Raw genomic sequence first — 25,722 nt, 5'->3', positions numbered from 1 at the left:
CATCTACGTCATTAAGCTCAGTTTGAGTCTGCTCAGTACGCTCGACACCCAGGAAGTGCGTGCTTCTAATTGACTTCACTTGTCTCTGTTGAATCCAATGGGGTCGCTGTGTCCATTTCTTTTACTGTCTATGGTTCCACTCAATTGGCCAGCACTAGGCAAGACATCTAGCCTTTATACATATGTTTCCACACACATGCTGCTTAAAAGTCGAGCTTACCTGTAGGTAACATCCACATTTCTTCCTGCATGTGTGAACAGCACATTTTTGTATTTACTGGTAAATTCATTCTGGTAAATTCATGGTAATTTACCAGAATTACTGTGTGAAAGAGACAATGGACACACGGAAGACGGCAAAGAAGAGAAACCGGGGAAGTGGAAAGAAACAAAATTGTTTTATTTGGGAGTTTAAAGAGTGGGATTAAAGAGACATTAATAATTGCATGACAATTTGTAATATTTGTATTATTATTTTTATTATTAATGACGCTTATTTATATTTAAATGAATAATTATTTATCATTATTATTATTATTTACTGTTACCTACATCTAAATTATGTCTGCTTAATGGTTCGGTTATGGTTTTTTTTAAATAATATTTTTAAATGATGTAGTAACTTTTGTAGTGTTGTTCTGTATTTAGATCCAGTTTGATACGGAGCTTCGCGTATGATTCAAATTAACAATTTGTTTCCACGACATTCACATGTTTTACTAGGCTAATTCATAATTTGAAGAAATAATAATTGTAATAGTAATTACGAAATATTATATTAATTAATTCCAAGGAACAAACTGTTTAATATTGAGAACGAATTCTAAATTTATGGCCATACGTTAGACCAGTGTAGTCTACGTAAGTGGTTTTCAATCTTGTCCTAGGGGACCCACTGCCCTGCACATTTTGCATGTTTCCCTTATCCAACACACCTGATTCAGATCATCAGCTCATTAAGGGAGAGATCCATGAACAGAGCTGGGTGTGTCAGTTAAGGGAGACATACAAAATATGCAGAGCTGCGGATCCCCCAGGACAAGATCGAAAACCACTGGTCTACGTGATACGCAGGACCACGCCGTATACCCACTAGGAATTAGGCTTGTTTGAGATGCAGCTTGCCTTGCCTGAAATTCAGACGAGAGCAGACGGCTGCAGTAAGGGGAGGAGTGAAAAAAGAGCTTTTAAGTCAGACACTTCACCAATCTCGCAGTCCAGTCGACTACAAACGTCAGCATAGGCAGAGATCACGTTCGCGTATTTTATCGCGGATTAAATAGATGCAACTTAAATACCAATAAATTAATTTACATAAAGATGTTTATAAGGAGAATCAACGAAGGTGAACTGTTCGTTACTGGAAAAGGTTACTTAGTAAATGTTGGGATGAATAAATCTAGTGGTAATACAAATTCGTTTCTGTTGTGTGAAATATAAACAGCTCACAGTACAAATAAATCAACACCAATACAGAAGTTTACAGGAATTCATAAAAAATATAAATGTCATAGTAAAGAACAATTGAATAAATATAAAAACTACTACAGGAATTAGAGTTTTTAGAATTAACAAGTCATCAGCTGACATAACCTGGCCAATGAGCATTGAGCTGTGTCATCAGCAAGTCTTCCCGTTGTGCTTTTCGTCAGCGCAGTAGGTGGAGAGCAACTGCGCTCGGCTGTAGAATCCGACGAGCCCGCCTCTCCATCGCGAGAGTTATTTTGCACACGTCAACGTGACATAAGACCATGTCAGACGTAACTCAGACACTTTTCTAACCGACATGCATCTTGCGCGGATCACCGGTGATCGATTCTGCGCAGAATTTGCTCATCTCAAACAAGCCTAATGTCAAGGATTTCCGTATACGTCAGGATAGCGTCAGGATGCGTAACAGCATGGTTTTGTGACATTTCAAACTTTAAGTCATAATTTAGATGTGAAGCACTAACCATTAGCATGCTACACTTGCTACTTTAGCGGGTTGAAATGGATATACATAGGCTATATATTTGGTGTGTTTGACTTCCTGCCAAACTGCGCGATCCGATCGGCGTATGAAATCAAATTAATACTATAGCGGCGCTAGAGTGACTGGGGAGCAGACTGCTGTGGCGCCACAAGAACCCACAGGCGAGTGACAACAAAGTACCGTGAGATCGATTTCAGTTGTCACATGGAGAAATCTGCTTTGAACCGCTCTCGCGGTACTTTGACATCACCAAGAGGTCTGCTTAGCGCCAAATGAACTCGAACCTGGGGGGCCAAGATGGCGGTGTGACAGGTGGACGCGTTTCGGTGGTGTCATCAGGAAACTTTGAAATAGGACAATTATATAACTGTAATAACAGGCTTTTTTTGTACATAAATGTATAAGTGATTCTTCTACTCGTATTACCCGCCTTGCGCTAATTTATCTATGGGCAGAAAGAAAAATAGACAGACTTCCAACGAGACAACACGTGCGTCAACTATGGAGCCTGTTGAAAACGCTGACGTGAATGTTAACATCGTCTCCTCAGTGGATTTGGGTTCTTCAAAAAACACCGAGGACCATAACAACTGGTTTGATTCACATCCAAATATGAATTATCTCCTTGCGATTCCCCTACCTGATACTCCCTTAAAACCTGTGCCAAAGAAAACGAAAAGAGATCATATGGATGGAAACGACACTTCGATGGAAATTCTGACGGCCATTCGTGAGCTCTCTGGGAAATACGATCAGATGTTCCAGAAAATTTCAGCAATTGAAACAACAACTGGGTCAACGGCTAAGCAGATTGAAACTCTGTCCTCCACTGTTACTCAGCTTGTTTCTGAGGTAGCAACGCATAAAGAATCCCTTAAAGTTATGGCTACGGAGATTCAAGAGCTAAAAAGTGCGAATAAAACCATGAAGGCCGAAATTGGAGAATGCAAGCGCTATACCTGGAAATGGACGTTAAAATTACATGGTGTGAGAGAGAAGGACGGTGAGGATGCTCGGAGGGTTGTTATTGAGATCCTTAGCAACGTAGTGCCTGGCATTAGCGATGATCTTGAGGGTGCCGTTGACGTTGCGCATCGTCTTGGCCCGAAGAGAGGGGATGGTTCCAACAGATCCATCATAATTTTGTTTGCACTTCGTCGTTTTCGCGACACCGTTTGGCAAGCTGCCAGAGGCTGTAAATTCCTTCTCGACAAGAAGTTGCGACTCACCGAAGCCCTTTCACCAGAAGATAGGATCGCCAGAGAGAAACTTTGGCCTCTTGTTAAAAAAGCCAGAGCTGAGGGCAAAAAAGCCTCCTTTCGCGGCTCCTTTGCATTAATTGACGGAAAGAGATTCAATTACGTTGATGTGTGAAAGAGTCTTGTCTCGTGGTCAGTGTTAATGGCTCTTAATAACACTATATCTGGTAGGTTGTTTCAAACCTGACTTTGTGTTTAATCTGCTTTCGAGGGCGATCTAATTGACAAAATTTTGTTAATACCCTCAATTATCATGGATCGCTTTCGGGTACTCCGTTTGAACTTACAAAGTTTACGTTAAATTCTTGAATGTAGCCTATTTATCATTCTTAATGATGTTCTGTCTACAAACTGACATTCAGTTCTTTTTGCATACTTGTACTGGGCAACACGCAAGGTTGTGAAATATATATTTATATATATATTATCTAAATTTGTAGCCTATTCGAATATTATGTTCGGTTATATAATTGTTCCTATCTCAATTGAGAATTTCGTTTATTCAGATTAAAGAAGCTTAAGAATTTTTCCGTGTTAAATGGAAGTTAAATTTAACTCTCTTTCTGTTATATCTTTAAATGTAAGGGGTTTACGTGATGCTGTTAAAAGGAAAGCCGTTTTTTTGTTTTGTAAAAGCAGTGAGTCTGATATAATCCTTCTTCAGGAAACACACTCATGTGAAATGGATGTAAAATTTTGGAAAAATCAGTGGGGTAATACTATATATTGTAGCCACGGGTCTAATCACTCTGCTGGAGTTTTAATTCTTTTGCACAAATTTAATGGGCAAATACTTGGGGTAAAGTCATCTGACGACGGAAGATGGATTATTTTATCACTTAAACAGGATAATTCAAACTTCATTATTTGCAATATTTACGGTTGTAATTCACGAGCAGATAATAGATCTCTATTCTCTCAGATAACCTCTGAACTGAAAGAAACTCTTGTTAAATTCCCTGACTCTTTTCTTATTCTTGGCGGTGACTTTAATGAATGTGTTGACGGCACTTTGGACAAATTTCCTCCCAGAAGTAACGACAGTTTTCATGTTAACAGCAACATTTTATCATTTTGTACAGAATTTTCTCTTACTGATACATGGCGTTTTTTTCACCCTGATTTACACGAATTCACTTGGTCTAATAGAAATAGGTCCTCCCAATCAAGAATTGATCTCTTTTTACTCTCTTGCTCAGCTCTTCCATTTGTAAAAGATATTTCTCACTCATTTGCGCCCCTGTCAGATCATAAACAAATAAGTTTAAAATTATGTTGCAATACTGATAAAATTCCTAGGTTACGTGGTTATTGGAAATTTAATAATTCACTTTTAAAAGATGCTTCCTTTAAGGATAGTATTAAAAACTTAATTTAAAGTATATGTTCTCAAAAAAAGGTGGATAGTTATAAAGTGAAATGGGAATTCTTTAAATATAAGGCTAGACAGATTGCTATTAAACGAAGTAAAGATTTAAAAGCCTCTAACAATAAAAATATATGTGAACTATTAAATAAAATAAATTTTTTATTGCAAAAAAATTTAAGTCCGGAAGAAGAATTGCTTTTAAGAGAGTTAAATCTTCAAATTAATCAAGCTTATTTAGACCTGGCTAAAGGTTTTTTTATTAGATCTAGAGCAAAATGGCTTGAGGAAGGAGAGACCAATTCCAGTTATTTTTTTGCATTAGAAAAGAGGAATTGCAGGAAAAATTCATTGACGGCTCTTAACATTAATGGTGTCAGGTGCATGGATCCAAAGTTAATTTCTAATTTTGTTACTGCCTTTTATAATGACCTTTATACTTCTGAATTTAATATGGATAATTGTGAGAATTTTTTGGAAACAATTAAGAGTCATATTCCTATCATCGATGATGATTTTAAAGATACTTGTGAGGCCACCTTGACAACAGAGGAAATTAAATTGGCTCTGTTATCTATGAAAAAGAATAAATCCCCTGGGGTTGATGGATTCTCAGTTGAATTTTACATTCATTTCTGGGATTTAATACACTCCCCTTTGCTTCTCATGTATAGTGAATGCATTGTTCAGAGAGAAATGACTTCATCCATGAAACAGGGCATTATTTCTCTTATCCCAAAGCCTGAGAAAGACTCGCTCTTAATTGATAATTGGAGACCAATCACACTTCTTACAGTTGATTATAAGGTATTGGCCTTGGTATATGCAAATAGATTGAAAGTTAAGCTTAATCATATTATTTCAGAAACACAATCGGGCTTTGTAAAGGGCAGACACATTAGTAATAACTTAAGACTTGTTTTAGATTTACTGGATTATGCTGACTTTGTGAAATCTGATGCTATTATACTTTTCCTAGACTTTTATAAGGCCTTTGACACCATTGAGCATGAATTTCTTCTGCAATCTCTTAAATTGTTTGGTTTTGGGTCTTCGTTTGTTAATATCATTGAAATGTTTTATAAAGGAATTTCTAGCTCTGTCATAGTTAATATGTTCACCTCACAAAGATTTTCTATAAAACGTGGTGTCAGACAGGGCTGCCCGATTTCCCCTTTTTTATTTATTTTGGTGACTGAATTATTGTCTTTAAGTATAATGCACAATCAGAATTTAAAAGGTATTTCGATCTTTGACAGGGAAATTAAAATGTCTCAACTAGCTGATGACACCACTCTTTTTTTAAAAGATAAAAGTCAGCTCTCTATAGCCATTCAGATAATTCAACAATTCTCGTGTGCTTCTGGATTAAAACTAAATTTGTCCAAATGTGAGATAATGTCACTACATAAATGCGATGACACATTCATTGATGGAATTCCAGTTAAAGATATAATAAAGTATTTAGGTATTTATGTATCAAAAAATTTAATAGCCCGACAACAACTTAATTTTTCTCACAGATTAAAGAAAACTCAAAATATTTTTAATCTTTGGCTGCAAAGAGACCTCTCTCTTTATGGCAGGGTTCTCCTCTCTAAAGCGGAAGGTCTTTCTCGCTTCGTCTATCCATCCCTTTCTTTATATGTCAAGGATTGTACTATTAAAGATGTTAATAAACTTTTCTTTGACTTTATATGGAAAAATAGGTGTCATAAACTTAAAAAAGCAGTGATAGCTAGTTGTAGAAGTGATGGGGGTCTGGAAGCTATAAACTTTCATAACACTATTTACACCTTCAAAATTAACTGGCTAAGAAGATGTTTAATAAATCCAAATTCCTTATGGTTCTTTATTCCTAATTATATATTCAATAAAATTGGAGGCCTCCCCTTTATCTTAAAATGTAATTATATGCATAACAAACTCCCGGTTAAATTGGCTAATTTTCATCAACAGGCTCTCCTTGCCTGGAAGTTGTGTTATGTTCACAACTTCTCCCCAAATAAAACTCTCCTGTGGAATAATATGGATATAACAGTTAGGAACAAATCTCTGTTTTTCACTAATTGGTTTAATAGAGGTTTAATTTATATTCTTTCTTTATTTGACGATTTTGGCAATATCTTGTCGTATGAACGCTTCATGACTGTCCATGACTTCCCTATTCCTTTCAAAGAATATAACACTGTTGTTAAAGCCATTCCCTCAGGCCTAATGCATCTGGTTAAGAGCCACTTATTATACACCCAAAAAGATATAAAGGAGTCGGCTTTGTTGCTGGGTGGCATTGGCATTTATGACAAGAAATGTAACAATAAACATGTTCGCCAGATATTTCAGAAAAGAGACTGTATTGTTCCTCGGGGTAAATCCCATTGGATTGCTTTAATTAATAATATTGATTGGAGAAGAACGTGGTTGTTGCCTCACAAATATTTTCTTCCCAATAAAACCAAAGAAGTCCACTTTAAAATACTGCATAAAATATATCCTGTTAACTCAATTGTTTCCAAATATGTTGATATTCCTAGTACCTGCACATTTTGTGGCACTGAAGAGGAAACATTATTACATTTATTCTATTCTTGTAAGTTTGTGCAGAAATTTTGGCTAGACTTGCACTCCCATCTAAACAAAACACCTATCCCTGCACAATCTTTTAGCTTGAAAGATACTATCTGCTATTACTCTGACTCTGCCAACAAATCTAAAGAGTATTTATGTAACTTTTTTATTTTGTTTGGCAAATTTTTTATCCATAAACAAAAATTTATGGGCTCAATTCCTACTTTTTCACATTTCCTGATTGAAGTTGACTCACTGCTCAATTCTTTTTGTTTGACTAAAAATAAAAAATGTGTTAAGTTTTTGGATATATATAAAAAATATATTTCTATTGACTCCAACTTAACTTGATAGCTTTCCTTCATTGCTTTTATATATTTATTGTTAATTATATTTTTTCCTTGATTGTACATACCCCTTTTGTGTTTTTTTTATTTTTTTATTTCTCCTTTTCCTTTTATTTTGACTTCTCTGTATCTTCTTTATTTGACAATGTTCTCCTGAAGGTGATTGTAAATAAAAAAAAATGAACTCGAACCTGCAGTGTAGCTGCTCACGCGACACTGTAAACCAGGGGTCGGCAAGTAACTTTGGCCGCGGGCCAATATTTTTTTTAGCTAGTAGATGGCGGGCCAACTGTTGTTGGCACACTTACATCTTATTTTGAATTAGCCTAGTATAGGCTATCTGATCTTTTGTCAAGAAACATTGTCTTTATTTCCTATTTAAAAGTCGAAAGACGGCATTAAAAATTGCTAAAAACATGGTAATGGGTCTGTGTATCATTCGTTCAATCGTTTTTTTTTTCAAATTAAAAACAAAAATGAAAAAATTAACCACCACGGGTTTTCTGATTGTGTGCTCAGATAAAAAAAGTAATTACTGGATTAGACTTTTTTTTTTTATTTAACTCCTTTATAGGCATAATATATCAATGAAATCATTTTAAACAGATCAAGTACTATAGTGGTAATATTACAGGCATTTATGCTCTCATGAAATACTCTTACAGTCCGACTTTTGAACTATTCCTTTTTTTATTAATATTTAACCGGGACACACACATACACACCTAAGGTTTAAGGAGGTCTCTGCTGGACTGTTTTTTGTCCAGCTCCGACAAGGTTCTATTCATAGATTCATTTTTGTTCACCCGCTTTATTTCCCGACCTGACGGGTCCGCAAAACTTAACGTCACGTTTCGTTTCCAGAATCTCACATTCAAATGTCTCTAACGAAAAGAGACAGATAATTTTAAATGTTATACAAAAATTGTGTTCGTGCCAATAAAAATATTATTTTAACATTGTATTCATTGTATTTATAATGAAATATAAATAATAAATTAAATCGGACAAAGCCTCTCACTCAAATTTCTCACCATCATAAACCGAGTTGGTTGCGGAGTTGCTGTTCAAATTGCTGAACATCCTCCTTTGCCAAATTTATAACGTTTTAAACGGAGGTAAAGATCAAAGAACTATGCGTTAGGAAAATTAATAATGGCTTTATTTTAATAGACATGTAAAACCATATTTTGGCGGATTACTTTCATTTTTTTAACGAATTTAACTGACCATTTAGTCTTAATAATTAACGGTAAACGAACTTGACTTGCTGTTTTCGAAAGCAGGTCGAACCTTAGGTCGGGTGCTCGAGCCCCAAGTTCAAGTAGCAGAAAACAACAGTATTCCTTTCAAATCTACTTTAAAAGTGTATTAGTTAAAATATTATTGCAGTAAAAGAGTTTATTTTTATCATATTTTGTAGTGGTTTCTAAAAGCCAGCAATTACTTTTCAGTAATTTGCAATGTCACGGAGTTTAATGTCTTCACGCGTGATGAATTGACATGATTTACGAGGTAAATTTGCAAATGATTCATGAAGTCATACCTCTGCAATTATTTGATCGATTGTGTTTTAGAAGTATGCTCAAACTCTAATGACAGTTATGATCGCGGATGCGCTGGTAGAGAAAGAGAACGAGAAAAAGCGGCCCGTTAAGATAGCTATTATACGCATTTTTTTCAGGACATTCTTGCTATTTGTCAGTGTAGCAATAAATAATAATAATAATAATAATATACGCGAATAAATAACAATGAAAAAAGTTCAAAAGTCGGACTGTAAGCGAATGAGACTTACAGGAAAGCATGGTTGCTATTCAAACCCTTATTAAAACCCTTATTAAAATGTAATCTGTTAGTACCTGATCTGTTTAAATTTATTTCATTGCTATATGTCTGCTAAGGTGTTCAATTAAAATTTGTCCGAACCCGTTTTCATTCATTTTTTTATTTTTGATCTGAGCGCACATTCAGAAAACGAGTCGTTTGATTTTAGTTCAGGAAATAAATAATAGAAAAACAAGTCGTTTTTCTTTATTTTCTTTTTGGTTTTGATTTGAAAAAACGAATGAAGGAATGATACACGGGGACATTTTTGTAAAATGTTATTGTAAAATAAAAAAGTCTGATTAAAAAATAAATAAAAAACGGACTTCAAATTAATCCGGCGGGCCAGAAAATATTGCTGGCGGGCCACTTTTGGCCCGCGGGCCGCCAGTTGCCGACCCCTGCTGTAAACAAACAGGAATTGTCCATGTGGAGAAGTGAACGAGTGGAGCAGTGCTTCAACATGAAATCCGAGAGTTAACAACGCACATGTGAGTAAACAACATTTAAATCATCAGTCCAGTTTAATACTTTATCTGGAGGTAAGGTTTCAAGTGCAATAAAATAAGCCCGTGATTATATCCTGATGGTTTTTAGCTGCCTTCAGCATGTTTGCTTGTGCTTTACAGTGTTAAACTTCACTTCTCTGTGTTCATTTATATATCTACGTTCAAGATGTATATGATCTTAAACTTCTGTGAGGAAATTCATGTCTGCGTTGATGTTCAGTTCAGACTTGCAAATTAAAGATAATTTTCTTCACTTTGGTTTTGGTGTCTAATATTAGGCTACATGATGGTCTTGTAATAATAAAAGTAAAAGCCTATTTTCATTTTTAGACAATGATTGTATTATATGCAAAAAATAAGCTTTTTATATCAATGACTAGATTAGAGTTAATTCATGGTCATCTTAAATGTGTATTAATTAAAAACATTTACACCATTAAATTACACATGGTAATGTTATCAATAGTTGTCAGATAATAGCTATTGAAAGAGTGGATATTTTTCTTCTTCAATGCATGTGTTAGCCATGGATTGAAGATTGTAAACAGTTTATTTAATGTTAATTAACAGTTGAGTAAGTTTTGGCCCCGCATTAGATGTTGATTAACACTAAAACAGTCTAAAAATCAGTCCAGTTTCCCCAGCTGTAAACTCTTTTTTTTTCTTATAATAAACTGACATGTTGATAACACATTCAGTTTATGTGTTTATGAGTACACTTTCAGAATGCTCCGTTACATGAAGATCCATACTGTATGCATCTGTGAGTGTGGTGGTGCGTTGCGCTGGGACGAGTCAGCATAAGGGTGAGAGGAAAAAATCACAGTATACTCACTACAAAAATCTAGACTACACCACTGCGTTAGACTAAGAAAAAGAAGTCTCCATAATGTAGCATAAAAGATAATTCGTGGTCATGATTTTGTCCGCATGTCATCATGATCGGATTTACGGCTTCATTCAACACAAGCATTTTACTTTACCTATTCATGTGTAGCAATTTTTTTTCTCCTAGGGGTTTTTTTAACCCGGGGAGGCAGCCTTCTTGGGCTTAACTAGATGTTACATTAGTAATACGCTCGCTTATAATGTTGAGTCATAGCCACAGCAAATTTACCTGCTTATGCTATCGTGTATTATGTTGTGCTATCTGTCATTTTTCTGTGCTTTTCACTGCTTCTATTAATGTAAAGCTGCTTTGAAACAATTAACTATTGTAAAAAGCGCTATATAAATAAAATTGAATTTAATTATGTATCATCGAATGGTATGTAACTAGCTTACCTTTTGATGCATTACCATGTTTTCGTAGCACATCTTTGTGCTTTCTTGCAATGTGCTGCTTCAGATTCCAGGATGAATATTTGCTAACTTTTACAGTATCTCCCCAGCTAGCAAAAAGTCGTCTATTGGACGTTGAGTAGACGTAAACCTTCAACGTCTAATTTTGGTCCACTGAAGGTTGAAAATAAAAATTGAAAAGACGTCAAATTTGTCCAACTTTTCAACGTTGAAAACAGGTCGATCTTCAACATCTAATTACGGTCCAGTGAAGGTTGAAAATGAAAATTGAAAAGACGTCAAATTTTTACAACTTTTCAGCGTTGAAAACAGGTCGATCTTCAACGTCTAATTACGGTCCAGTGAAGGTTGAAAATGAAAATTGAAAAGAAGTCAAATTTGTACAACTTTTCAACATTGAAAACAGGTCGATCTTCAACATCTAATTACGGTCCAGTGAAGGTTGAAAATGAAAATTGAAAAGACATCAAATTTGTACAACTTTTCAATGTTGAAAACAGGTCGATCTTCAACATCTAATTACGGTCCAGTGAAGGTTGAAAATGAAAATTGAAAAGCCGTCAAATTTGTACAACTTTTCAACGTTGAAAACAGGACCACATTAACATACCAAATAACATTTTATAAAATGAAACAAAGCTTTAAAGGGTTATAATAACTTTAATAAAAAAGCACATTTTAAATAGTGCAAACAGTCAAGTAACCAACAGATTTCACAGTCTGCAATAAACAGGTCGGTCCAGTAACCAACACAGAGTGCAATAAACCTATACCAACACAGATTTCAGAGTGCAGTAAACATAGGTCAGTCCTATGAGCCAGGGGTTTTCAAAGTTGTCCTGGAGGACCACTAGTACTGCACAATTTGCATGTCTCCCTCATTAGACACACCTGGTTTAAATTTTCAGCTCATTAGTAGAGACTGCAAGACTTGAACTGGGTGTGTAAGGTAACTGAATCAGGGTGTGTCACAAAAGGGAAACATGCAAAATGTGCAGTACTAGTGGTCCTCCAGGACAGCTTTGAAAATCCCTGCTATGAGCAGTCCAGAGCTTTCTGTAATCTGGCCGTTGGTTGGGCTTCTCTCTGTGATGATCAGGGTTGCCAGGTCCAAGAAAAATTTCCAGCCCAATGACAACTTAAAACCCGCCCAAAAGGAATGAAAACTAGCCCAATTTTTACATTTGTCCAATCACAGTTGAAAACTGCGGGATTACAACAAAAGGCTGTTACTTTTAATGTACTTTCCAGATTAAAATTTCCTTAATGCACTTAAAGTGCTCTATTTTCACACACGATTCTGTTCTAAATATACAAAAAATATACTTTAGTACTTCTTAAGATTATCTTTAAAACATCTAAGTGTACCCAACCATGCCATTTTGAGACAGAATATGAACTCTGCCCTTTTAACATACTACCTCTGTATTAAATTTTTTTATTTAACTTGAAAAGATCATACAAAGATGGGTTCACATGGTCTGTAAATATCCTCTCAGTACAGACATAACTTCTTACGTAAGGTAATTTCTTATTTCTGACGTGATATTAAGAGCAAAATGCACCACTCCACTCACTTTTCCACTGACTTCCTGATGTTGCTGCGGTCCTTGAGTTGACAGGTATTGCTTAGGGGATTAATGCACATTAGGAAAAAAAAAGAACGTTCATGTAATAAGTCTACAGATAAACATTTTTGCGGCAGCGGCACATTATAAAACTAGCCCAAAAAACCGCAACCCGCGGCTCCAAAATTTTTCCTGCAACTGTATTTTCAAAATAGCCCAATTGTGCGGGAAAACCGCAAATCTGGCAACACTGGTGATGATGGGTGGAAGATTCGCGCCACATTCACACGCCTCTTCGCTTCTTCTTCTTTCAGTTTTATGGCGGTTGGCAACTACCTTTAATGGTGCATTACCGCCACCTGGTGGGGTGGGGTAATTATAGCATGAATCCTCATTGCACCTCAGTCGCAGTTTCATATTTTTTATAAATTTGACGTAATATGTAAAACTCTTTACATTTACTTAAGATAATTGAAGAAATGAGTGAAGAGTCCACAATCAATCCAAACCCGACGTATTTATTACATAAACATCTGTAGTGTGTATTCAATTTACAGTTTACACAGCCACAGGCAACAAACCGAAACTAAACACTTTAACCCAGCAGGGTAATATAAAACAGCGCCAACAGGACTCATGCGCATGCGCACTTCCACGAGTACGGTGTCTTTCAGTGTCCTTTGGTATAGTCACACAAATTAAACATTGAAGTTTATGTTGCACAAAAAACACTTAAGTTTAAAATTACTATGTTGTTGTTTTTTATAGTGGGTCATAATATATCATATACTATTTTAGTTTGTCAGTGCATTTTGTTGTGTTAGGAATTTATTTCTGAGCTGGCATAGGATTTGAGCGTGCTGTACGCCAACGTCTATATTGATAAATCTCAAAGTCACAGTGGTTTTGAGTGTACGCCAGGTGTACGCTGGAAATTTGGTGTACGCACTTTTGATAAATGAGGGCCAGTATACTTAAGGCCCATTTCTATTTATACCGCTTACCCCTACACTTTCAAAAAACAGAAGGTAATTCAGCCGGAAATTCTTATAAAACACTTGTTTCAGTTCATCAGTTTGTTAGTGTGTTAATTAAGGAAATGTTTCAAACATTCTGGAAGGAGCCTGATGAGTGCAATAAGGTGTTTCATATAGGGAGACATCTAAAACATTCTGGGAGGGGAGCCCCTAGGACTGAAGTTTGGGCCCCGAGGACAGAAGTTGAGAACCCCTGCTATAGTACACTATATAAACACCAACTTAAGTGAACTGATCAATTTAAGTATAGTCTACATGAGCACTGAATTTAAAGGGGAGATTTCACAAGACTTTTTTAAGATTACAAATCAATCTTTGGTGTCCTCAGAGTACTTACAGTATTGTTCAAAATAATAGCAGTACAATGCGACCTGATAATCAAGGTTTCAAGTATACTTCTTTTACTGCCACGTGGGAAACAAGTCACCAGCAGGCTCAGCAGACTCCCAGAAAACAAACGAGACCCAGCACCCACGACATGCACGCTCCCAAGGCTGCGCAACTGGGCAAGTAGTTGAATTAGTCGAAAGGGGTGTGTTCAAAAAAACAGCAGTGTGGCATTCAATAACTGAGGTCATCAATTTTGTGAAGAAACAGGTGTGAATCAGGTGGCCCCTATTTAAGGATGAAGCCAACACTTGTTGAACATGCATTTGAAAGCTGAGAAAATGGGTCGTTCAAGACATTGTTCAGAAGAACAGCGTACTTTGATTAAAAAGTTGATTGGAGAGGGGAAAACCTATAAAGAGGTGCATAAAATGGTGGGCTGTTCAGCTAAAATGATCTCCAATGCCTTAAAATGGAGAGCAAAACCAGAGAGACGTGGAAGAAAACGGAAGAGAACCATCAAAATGGATAGAAGAATAACCAGAATGGCAAAGGCTCAGCCAATGATCACCTCCAGGATGATCAAAGACAGTCTGGAGTTACCTGTAAGTACTGTGACAGTTAGAAGACGTCTGTGTGAAGCTAATCTATTTTCAAGAATCCCCCGCAAAGTCCCTCTGTTAAAAAAAAGGCATGTGCAGAAGAGGTTACAATTTGCCAAAGAACACATCAACTGGCCTAAAGAGAAATGGAGGAACATTTTGTGGACTGATGAGAGTAAAATTGTTCTTTTTGGGTCCAAGGGCCACAGGCAGTTTGTGAGACGACCCCCAAACTCTGAATTCAAGCCACAGTACACAGTGAAGACAGTGAAGCATGGAGGTGCAAGCATCATGATGTTTCTCCTACTATGGTGTTGGGCCTATTTATCGCATACTAGGGATCATGGATCAGTTTGCATATGTTAAAATACTTGAAGAGGTCATGTTGCCCTATGCTGAAGAGGACATGCCCTTGAAATGGTTGTTTCAACAAGACAATGACCCAAAACACACTAGTAAACGGGCAAAGTCTTGGTTCCAAACCAACAAAATTTATGTTATGGAGTGGCCAGCCCAATCTCCAGACCTTAATCCAATTGAGAACTTGTGGGGTGATATCAAAAATGCTGTAAAACCAAGAAATGTGAATGAATTGTGGAATGTTGTTAAAGAATCATGGAGTGGAATAACAGCTGAGAGGTGCCACAAGTTGGTTGACTCCATGCCACACAGATGTCAAGCAGTTTTAAAAAACTGTGGTCATACAACTAAATATTAGTTTAGTGATTCACAGGATTGCTAAATCCCAGAAAAAAAAAAGTTTGTACAAAATAGTTTTGAGTTTGTACAGTCAAAGGTAGACACTGCTATTTTTTTGAACACACCCCTTTCAACTAATACCCCAATTGCACAGCCTTAAGAGCGTGCATATCATGAATGCTGGGTCTTGTATGTTTTCTGAGAATCTACGGAACCTACTGGTAACTTGTTTGCCACGCAGCAACAAAAAATATACCAAAAACCCTGACCATCCCGGCTAGCCACATTGCACTGCTATTATTTCGAACAAGACTGTATGTGAAGTTTTAGCTCAAAATACCAAATAGAAAATGTATTATAGCATGTAAAATTGCCACTTTGTAGGTGTGAGCAAAAATGTGCAGTTTTTGGCTGTGTTCTTTTAAATGCAAATGAGTTGATCTCTGCACTAAAAGGCAGTGCCGTGGTTGTTTTATCCCCTTCTGACATCACAAGGGGAGCCAAATTTCAATTACCTATTTTTTCATATGCTTGCAGAGAATGGTTTACCAAAACTAAGTTACTGGGTTGATCTTTTCACATTTTCTAGGTTGATACAAGAACTGGTACTTAAACATGGAAAAGTCAGATTTTCATGATATGTCCCCTTTAATGAAATTAAGTATCTATACTTTTTTAAAACTTATTATTGCTTGAAAATTTTGAGTTAATCAGTTTCTATGCATTTTCCAAGTAAATTCAACTCTTTACTTTTTACAGTTTACATCTGTTTGGGTCAAGACTAAATTATCTTTTTATCACCCCAGCACAGAGCAAAACACAATCACATTATTCCTGGTCAAAAACGACCTAGAAACCTGAATTATTATTCAATGTTGGCCTTTTGTTTGTACACATTTAGTTTAAACATTTTCCCATATCTGTTTTTTCATACCAAAATCACAACCACAAAATGTCATCAGATAATGCAAAAAAAATCTACAATTTGGATCAGCAAAACGTTCTTACCCGGCAATAAAAAATGTGGATAGAAAGTAGTTCTACTCACCAAGCACTTGTCCAACAATCATCCTCCCATCCTCTCCTGCTACCGCCGCTCTAGCATTCCTCTCATTGGCGTATTGAACAAACGCGAAGCCCTTGTGCACGGAGCAGCCTACTATCTTGCCGTACTTACTGAAGATGGCCTCTACATCACCCTTGGTGACCAGCAAAGTATTTAGGTTGCCAATGAACACACGGGAGTTTAGAGACCGTGGATCTGTCTTGTTGGTTACGTTACTGGCCATTAGGCTACTGGTTGTGGGGTAAGACTGGGTGAGAAAAGTGAAATAGATAGGAAACAGAGAGGGTAAAAGAGATGGACAGAGACAGAAATTAGTTTGTACAGTATATTAAACAACGGCCAACCTAAGTAAAACTTACATGAATTTAAATTAAAGCAAAAGAATCTATGACCAAAAGGTAATCTGATTTTTACTAGGATCAACTCAGATTTACAAATCATGTCAACTTACTTTTATCTTGACAAGAGATGAGTTGCAACAACTTATAAAATGAAGTTGACTTCTTTAAACTTTATTTTATAAGCTATAGGCTAACAACTAATCAAGGTCATTAATAGTAAGTTAAAATTACTGGTAAATCCAAGTTGATTTAACTTAAAATTTTAAGGCAGCTAATACAGGGAGTGCAGAATTATTAGGCAAGTTGTATTTTTGAGGATTACTTTTGTTATTGTACAACTACAGTGCTCTTGGACAATTCAAAATGTTAACAAACCCTCAAACCTGAACATTTAAGTAGTACAAGTGAAATTTTGGCTTTATTAAGAGAATATTTCTATGTACATCATTATTAGGCAACTATTAGTGTGCAGAATTATTAGGCAACTAAATGAAAAACAAAGATTTTACCATCTCACTTGTTTTTTTTCAACTGTTAAAGTGAGAATAATAAACAAACTCTACATTTACAAAAAAATAAAAAATAAAACAATAAAAAAAATATATATAGACTCAGTGACCAATATAGCCACCCTTCTTTTCGATGGCAGTCACGGGCCTTCCATTCACGGATTCAGTCAGTTTCTTGATCTGTTCTGAACCAACATTTTGTGCAGACGCAACCACAGCCTCCCAGACACTGTTCAGAGAGGTGTACTGTTTACCTTCACTGTAAATGTCCTGCTTAAGAAGGAATCAAAAGTTCTCAATAGGGTTTAAGTCAGGTGAAGAAGGGGACCATGGCATTAGTTTTTCATCTCTAAGGCCTTTACTGGCCAGCCATGCAGTGGAGTACTTGTGATGTATGTGATGGAGCGTTGTCTTACAAAATAATCAGTCTTCTTGAAAGATGCAAACTTTTTCCTGTACCACTGCTTGAAGTAAGTGTCTTCTACAATACAGGCAGGCTGGCACAGACAGGTATTATTAAAGATGAGCTGGTTGGATCTTTTTGGGTTGAAAATGGAAATAAAAAACAACTCTCAGACCTACTGCCAATTTTTAGAAGACACTTTCTTCAAGCAGTGGCACAGGAAAAAATCCGCATCCCTCAATAAGACTTTCTTATGCAAGACAACGCTTCAGCACACGCACCAAAGCACTCAACTGAGCGGCTAGCCAGCAAAGGCCCCAAAGGTGAAAAACCAATGACATGGCTCCTTCTTCACCTGACTTAAACCCTATTGAGACCTTTTGATCCCTTCTTAAGCAGGACATTTACAGTGAAGGTAAACAGTACACCTCTCTGAACAGTGTCTGGGAGGCTGTGGTTGTGGCTGCACAAAATGTTGGTTCAGACCAGATCAAGAAACTGACTGAATCTGTGAATGGAAGGCTTGTGACTGTTATCGAAAAGAAGGGTGGCTATATTGGTCACTGAGTCTATATTTTTTTTTTTTTTTATTGTTTTTTTTTTTTTTTGTAAATGTAGAGTTTGTTTATTATTCTCACTTTAACAGGTGAAAATAAAACAAGTGAGATGGTAAAATCTTTAGTTGCCTAATAATGATGTACATAGAAATATTCTCTTAAGAAAGCCAAAATGTCACTTTTACTACTTAAATGTTCAGGTTTGAGGGTTTGTTAACATTTTGAATTGACCAAGAGCACTGTAGTTGTACAACAACAAAAGTAATCCTCAAAAATACAACCCGCCCAACAACTCTGCACTCCCTGCATTTTATACTGTGACTACACCATTAAAGAACTTAGAAATAAAGTTGCAGAACCTTAATTGATGTAATAGCAAATGTCTATATATTGTTAAAACTATTGAATTTAAATGTATAACTAGTAAAACATATGCTGTTAATTTAATTGTGGTCATATGGACGTTCACCTGTCATATCTAAAGGTACCAGTGCTGGGTGTTAATGTTACCCGTTAAATTATGCATCATAGATATTAACACACATGCAATGTGGAACAAATACAAAAAAGTTTAACTAACTAAATAAATACTGACTTTAAAAGGACAGATGCAAAGTGTCTTTGTTTTTTATATTTTGTAATACAGTATATTTCAATAAAGTGTGTAAATATTATTATAATATTCAATATTTGAATTGATTTGACAATGGCAACGTGTTAACAGTGCTGCACCACATGGTCAGTGTCATTTTGTAAAACATTACCCACCTCACTTTCACGAATGTCACCAATCTTAACATTTCCAAGGTCAAACAAGCAGTTTAGTGTGCAGTTGTGTTCATTTACTGACATCTAGTGGTTAAGCTAAGGAATATAATCAAGAAATACAACCCAAGAAAAATGGAAAGCCTGTCACCATGCCACTCTCCAAAGTAAACAAAAGCATAATGCATCAAATCATCTGCTAAAATAAACATAAACTACTGTGTCAAAAGATTAAAATGATTATGCTCTCAGCTTTAAATATAGCCCACAGAACAAAGGATGAATGTCAGTGCATAAAATTAAAAAGAATGGGGTGTGAAAGCCAGTTGCTGGCAGAGTTTAAGAGTAGGAGAATAATCACTTCAGGCTTAAATGGAGTTGAGGTTTTCACAAATGAAATTTTAATCTTCAAATGACCTTAGAGACCAGTGAAGACAGTGGATAATTCACTTAATTAACAATAGGCCAATTAGACCCAGCAACGGTTTACAATATGGAATATGGAATTTAACACAATAATGGCTTGCCATTAATTTACTCTTTAAATGCTAACTACACACTGTTTTCTTTAGTTAATCTACAACTTTCCTAATCTATAAGTGTTCTTTCTAGTTTCTATCACTTAAAATTAATCACCTAAGTTTCCTTTTATCCAAGTATTAATGAAGACATTGAAATCCTATCTTTATTCTGCTTAAACAAAACGAACAACCTAATTCCCTGGAAGACACCTCTCATTTTGTTTCCCCCACAATCAGATTTTGACTGTGCTAAATATTATGGTTCAGAGTGAAATCAGAATTGTAATAACTGTAAAGACAATTTTTAAAGGGGTGTTTTGCAGGTTCGTGCTCTACTGATAGAATATAGCGAACAAGAAAAAAAAAACATAATTAAATGCAGATAAATAAAATGCTGTTAACCACAATATGTTATGACAGCAAAATAAACTTCCCAATTATTACACATCCACTGCTTTTTAAAAAGGTCCATTTTTATTCACCCTGTCATATTAATTATTATGCAGTTTATGATATTGATACATTTAATATACTTTTGTACAATAAACCATTTACTGTTGGTTTGCCACTTTGTGAAATCTGAAGCAAAACCACAATTTTAAATAAAAAAAGTTAGTATTCTGACAACTTACAGTTTTTAGACCAGACTCCATGATTTGAATGCAAATTAGGCTGTAAAAGGTGCAGTTATCACAAGTCACATCGAAACTTCAGTAATTTCATTGGCTGAATGACCAATACCTGCACACATACATAAAGTACAAAATACTGCATGAACTATACTTCTACAGCTTATAGGCCAATTTTTATTTACATCATAATAAGCACAACTCTAACACAGTTACATTTTTGTGTTTAATTTCAGCAGTCATGGCCAAATACACAAATTTGAGTTAAATGTGGGCTTGTTTGACTTTAAAGGGACAAACTATGTAATATTGTGTGTGAACACAAAATGTGTATGCGGTAAACAGAAGCATACTAATATATACGGAGTTTAGTCTAGACCAGGGTTCCCCAACACTGTGGGCTGATAAATTCACTTTTGTTTACACTCTGCAATGATGCATTTGGATAGGCACTGTTACTTAGAGAGCCCATACTGCAACAAAAAATCTTTGTGGTCTGTAGAATTCTTACACTTGGAAACAAATGTGACTGTAAAACTGTAAAAAAAAAAATTTACTGCATAGACCATAAAGACCATTCTGTAAATAAATAAAATAAAACTTTGATACTCACAATCTAATTTAGAATTGAGACTACGCTCAAAATGGTGCTAAATAGCAATAAAAGAGGTTCACTGGCTTATAATCATAAGGATAACTCCACTTTCATAAGAAAAGTTCCTGTTAATTTACTAACCTCCATGTGATCCAAGATGTTTTGTATGTCTTTCTTTCTTCATTTGAAAAGTAATTGAGTTTTTGAAATAAAAAACATTCCAGAATTTTTCTTCATATAAATGAGCCCAACGGTTTGAAGGTCCAAATTGTACAGTAGTTTGAATGCAGCTTCAAAGAGCTCTAAAGTTCTTGTCTTGCACTAGCCGTGTGATGCGCCAGCGCGACCTTACGTTGAAAGGTCATGCATAACATGCAAAACACACACATATGGGCCATTTTAACAAATAAACTGACACAAGGCCATTAACGTGTCATTTATACATACATCAACTTCTGAATGGTTTTCCTTCTCCACACTTAAGCCGTAGTTTCGCATACGTCATGCATGACCTTAAAGCAACACCAAAGAGTTTTTTTTACCTTAAAATAACGTTTCCAAAAAAGTTTCAGTGGTTCATCCACTCAAAACAGGGTGAACGGCACTTTCACATTCGCTTTGCAGCCCTCTATCGGCCAAAACCGCACTAAAGAAGTTTCCAACCGTCGGGTAGTGGTCCTGTAGTTCGAGTGAAAACTACAAAAACTTGCTTTACGGCAGACCTACAATCCAATCAGAGCCAGCTATGCTGCAGTATTTACGACAGTGGTAATGAACAATTACGCTTCTAACCTGTAGGGTGAGCAAAGAGCCAGAGTTCTTTAGTGTTGCTTTAAAACGAAATATATTTAGGGTCGCGACATGCATCAGGTCTAGTGTAAGATAAGTTCTGGTTTTTTTCTAAATAAGAGCCTTATTCAATACATATTACGTTGGTTTGTAATGTGCTTTTCAGTTACACTGTCAAAAAGCAGCTTTATAGGAGGACACACTGTAAGAAACAAAGTTGAAAGTTCAGAGTAGGCATCCTTATGCCTAAAGTTGGGGAGCCCTTTGAAGCAGCATTAAAACTGCAAATTGGACCTTTCAAACCATGGGATCAATTGAAGTCCACTTTATGGAGAAAAATCCTAGAATGTTTTCCTCAAAAACATAGTTTATTTTTCGACTGAAAAAATTAAAAAAGACATAAACACCTTGGGTGACAAAGGGGTGAGTAAATTATCAGGACATTTTCCTACTAAAGCGGAGTAAGTGCTAGGCAAGGCAAGGCAAGGCAAGTTTATTTGTATAGCACATTTCATACACAGAGGTCATTAAAAGTGCTTTACACAGAAATGAGAAAACAATATCTAAATAGCAACTATGTAGAACAATAAGTAGTGTTATAGTCATGCTACACATGTAGCACCACTTATGGTCCTACATATATGCACTTAAAGAGGTTTCGTGATTACGACTCAGTAAACCAGTTGTAGTGCTATTTAGCCTCATTTCTTTTTTAATGTAGCCTGGATTTCACAGACAGGGTCACAAATTGCTGGACACTATTGATTTGACCTGAAGTATGATGCTGAGGACAATGGTTGGGTGCACACAAAGCTGTGAATTCATCAGACCCATATTGGAAGCAGAATAATAGACAAATATCTCATGCTTTACCAAGAAAATCATTGTATTTTGCAGAAATAAAACACAAGAACAACAGAGGAAAACAAAATTGTGTAGACTTTTATGTAAAACTGCATTAAATGTTCTTTAAATCATTCTTAAAAATATTTTTTCATATGATCTAGACATTCATAAAAACAATTAAAGTAAAATTGGTATATGGGCTAAACTTAATGTAAGCAGATACAATGTAATGTTTGAGTAACAACATATGCCTGAGTTTTAAATATTTATTTTAAAAAGTATTCTGTATTGCACATTTTAGACCAAGGCTTCTAAAACCTGTCCTGGTGGGCCCCATCTTAACACAAGATTCGTCTCTATTAATGAGCTGATGAGTGGAATCATGTGTGTCAGATGAAAGACAGTGCCAATGTTTCCCCAAAGATTTAGGGGCAGTTTCCCGGACAGGTAGGCTATTAGACTAGTCCTAGACTAAAATATATCTAAGAACTGTTTAAACTTAAAGGCACACAAGGCAAGTCTGAGTATTATTTCTCTACTAGCTCCCCCTAGTGTCTGGGAGTAAATGCTTTCTATATCTGAGACTTTACGAGACTGAAGGACACAGCGAACTTGCAAGTGGGGTATTCTTCCTACAGACGGTAGGGGCGGGCGAGAGGGTCTCCATTCGTCATGTAATGAGTCATTTAACCATATACCGACTTACGAAGATGATTTATTAACATAAAAATGCTGCCTTGTGTCCCTTTAAAACAAGTTGCACTGACATATCTCAAAATACATCAGTGCCCTTCGCCTGGCCGCAAAATGCACACAAGCAATGCTTCCACTAAGGCATGTTTGTTAAAACTAGTTATACTGCCCAACTAAGCCAAGGCCTAGTCCTGGCTCAAGCTAATCCCTGTCCGGGAAACCACCCCATACAGTTTATTTGTAGGGGCATATACGCCAGGATGGTTGAGTAATGGGTAAATAATATGCGGTCAGCCGGGATTATCCAAGCCTGGTGGTTCCAAGCCTGTTTTATTTTCATTAAACAATAGGTGACCTTTAAGAGTTAATCAAAAAATAAGCTGTTATTGTTTACTTATTTATGTTATTTAGTATGTGGTAGAATGCTATCAAGACTTTTTCATAGCACAGTTTTCCCATTTATCCCAAACAGATCATTGTATCTTGCAAACTAGGATGAGGTCAGTTTGAACATTAACATTGATTTTGGACGATAATAATGTAATCATAAAATGTGTGAGTGCCACAGCAGGATTTTGAGCAAAATTCGGGAGTCACAGTAGAGTGCTGCAACTGACAGCATGGGTGTGTACAGTGTGAGAGAAAAGCTTTGTGCAAAAATCTGTTTGTATGACATCGTTCTAAAATTAATACACTAGTTCAGGGGTGACCGATCCTGTTTAGTTCCAGCTCTAATCAAATACACCTGAACAGGCTAATCCAGGTCTAAAGGGACACTAGGGGGTGGTTTCCCGGACAGAGAACAGCTCAAGCCAGGACCAGACACCAGTCCAATTAGGAAATATAACCAGTTTTAACAAACAAGCGTTATTTAAAACATCACTTGTGTGCAGCTTGAGGAAAAACAAAGGGCACTGATACACTCCAAAATATGTCAGTGCAAGTTGTTTTCAGTTTTAACAACAGCAACATTTAAATAAACCAAGTGGTGCTATTCTCACACAATGGGTCCAAATTGGAATGTTCTCTTTTATTCTGGATGGCAAGGGCAGTAAATGTAACATCAAGCGTATTTTACAGTATTAAACACGTATTTATAAAGATTTCATCAGGCTCTGGAAACATTTAAAAAAGAACACAAAGAATGTCCTTCTCAGCTACGTAATTACAACTCTTGCGTGACGTCCACGCATCACAGTTTTGGTCTGATCTTGAGAAAAAAAAACTGTAAAACTGTCATTTGGCCACAGAACCTTAAAGCATTTATTCAGTATGAATGCAACCATCTCAAATATTGATGAACATTTAATGAAAGGATTTATCATTTATAAATAATAGACATGCAATGTAAATTAAAAAAGGTTATTTATTCTGGTCCATTCATTCATTATCTTCTTTTCACTGGTCCATTACAAGAGCTGAGATTAAATTCAAAACATCCAAAAGCACCGCCTGAAATAAAATTATTCCCAATTCCAAATGGAACGCTTCAGATGTGACGCCCAAAAAATAATTCCTTAAATTATTTTAAAAGCCAACCTCAGTCCAAATGTCTAATGCAGTATTAAAAAGTCTAATAATTTTGGGGAAAACATTGAAGCAAGATAAAAATATTATTAAATTGCGTTTACAATAATGGAGGAAAAACGACCCCATCTTGAGAACACAACCATCTAAGACATTTCCCCCATATGAAATAAAAAAATAAACCAGCAGATCTAGATGTAGTCCTGCAAAAATGCGCTGCAGAAATACACTTTTTAAAAATAAAACAAAAATCATGTCGTCCTTCCAAAGCAAACACGTTTTTTCCCCCACTGATCTACCATGTCAGCATACCATGTACGCCACTAAAGCCAAGCAAAATGACCAGAAAAATGTATTAAAAATAAAAACACAAAAATTCTCCAAAGGTTGTTCAAAGTTAGTCAAAAACAAAAAGGTGACAAAAAATCTCTCGAATCAAAATACTCACCGGAAGATTAACACTAAAAACGATTAAAATTCGGTGCTGTTATTGTGGATACAGTCCGTACCAGCTTGTTCAGCAGACACCGAGCGATTGAGTGCATGAAATGGCGTCGCGCAGCCTCGCCGACAATAAACCACGCCCTGTTCTGGGTGTCCTGTATTATAATTGGATGCATATAACGCGTAATATTCTAATCTATTATTGATTGGTGGATTTTCACAGACATGCATACATACATACACCGCGCATTGACTTGCTTGATCGTCGTCAACGGCGACGCCATATTAGTCCTGGCAAGATTGCCCTGTTTAGTAGCGGATACTTGCGCAATCTGAGGCTGCAGTTTCAGGAGTTTTAGGCCTATGACCGGAGTTCGAGGACCCTACTTTTTGTTCCACCTAACGAACTGGATGAACAAAAACACAAATTTAAGATGCATGGACAATACTTTTTCAATAATTTTTCAAAACTCTTAACACACTACATTCGCCTGTATACCATTTACACATTTCTTGTTGCTTTAACACAAAATGCATATAATTAACACACATTTAAAATGCTTTCTTTTTTTAAATACTTCTTTTACACACAAACTAAAAAAACCAATAAATTTTTAATGTTAAGTTTACAAATGCTTTCACACATCATGT

At 36.0% G+C, this 25,722-nt stretch overlaps 1 protein-coding gene across 5 annotated transcripts in view; it reads right to left on the bottom strand.

Moving 5' to 3' along the window:
• LOC129436544 (heterogeneous nuclear ribonucleoprotein C) overlaps nt 1–25,209 on the bottom strand; it is a 50,898-nt gene extending 25,689 nt beyond the window's left edge. For 2 of the 5 annotated variants that reach the window (XM_055194744.2, XM_055194774.2), the window contains exons 1-3: nt 20,181–20,289; nt 19,031–19,126; nt 16,435–16,699 (exon numbers count right to left, since the gene is read on the bottom strand). In XM_055194744.2, the coding sequence (XP_055050719.1) occupies nt 16,435–16,699; nt 19,031–19,114 (349 nt within the window). In that variant the 5' untranslated portion in view covers nt 19,115–19,126; nt 20,181–20,289. Of the gene's footprint in view, nt 1–16,434; nt 16,700–19,030; nt 19,127–20,180; nt 20,290–25,075 lie in introns of those variants that run through there. The other 3 variants (XM_055194752.2, XM_055194761.2, XM_055194769.2) reach the window with 3 other exon arrangements.
• Nucleotides 25,210–25,722: the final 513 nt, after the last annotated feature.

This window comes from Misgurnus anguillicaudatus, chromosome 21, assembly GCF_027580225.2.
Source record: "Misgurnus anguillicaudatus chromosome 21, ASM2758022v2, whole genome shotgun sequence".
In the NCBI taxonomy this organism is placed as follows: Eukaryota; Metazoa; Chordata; class Actinopteri; order Cypriniformes; family Cobitidae; genus Misgurnus; species Misgurnus anguillicaudatus.
This window is presented reverse-complemented; position numbering and strand designations above follow the sequence as displayed.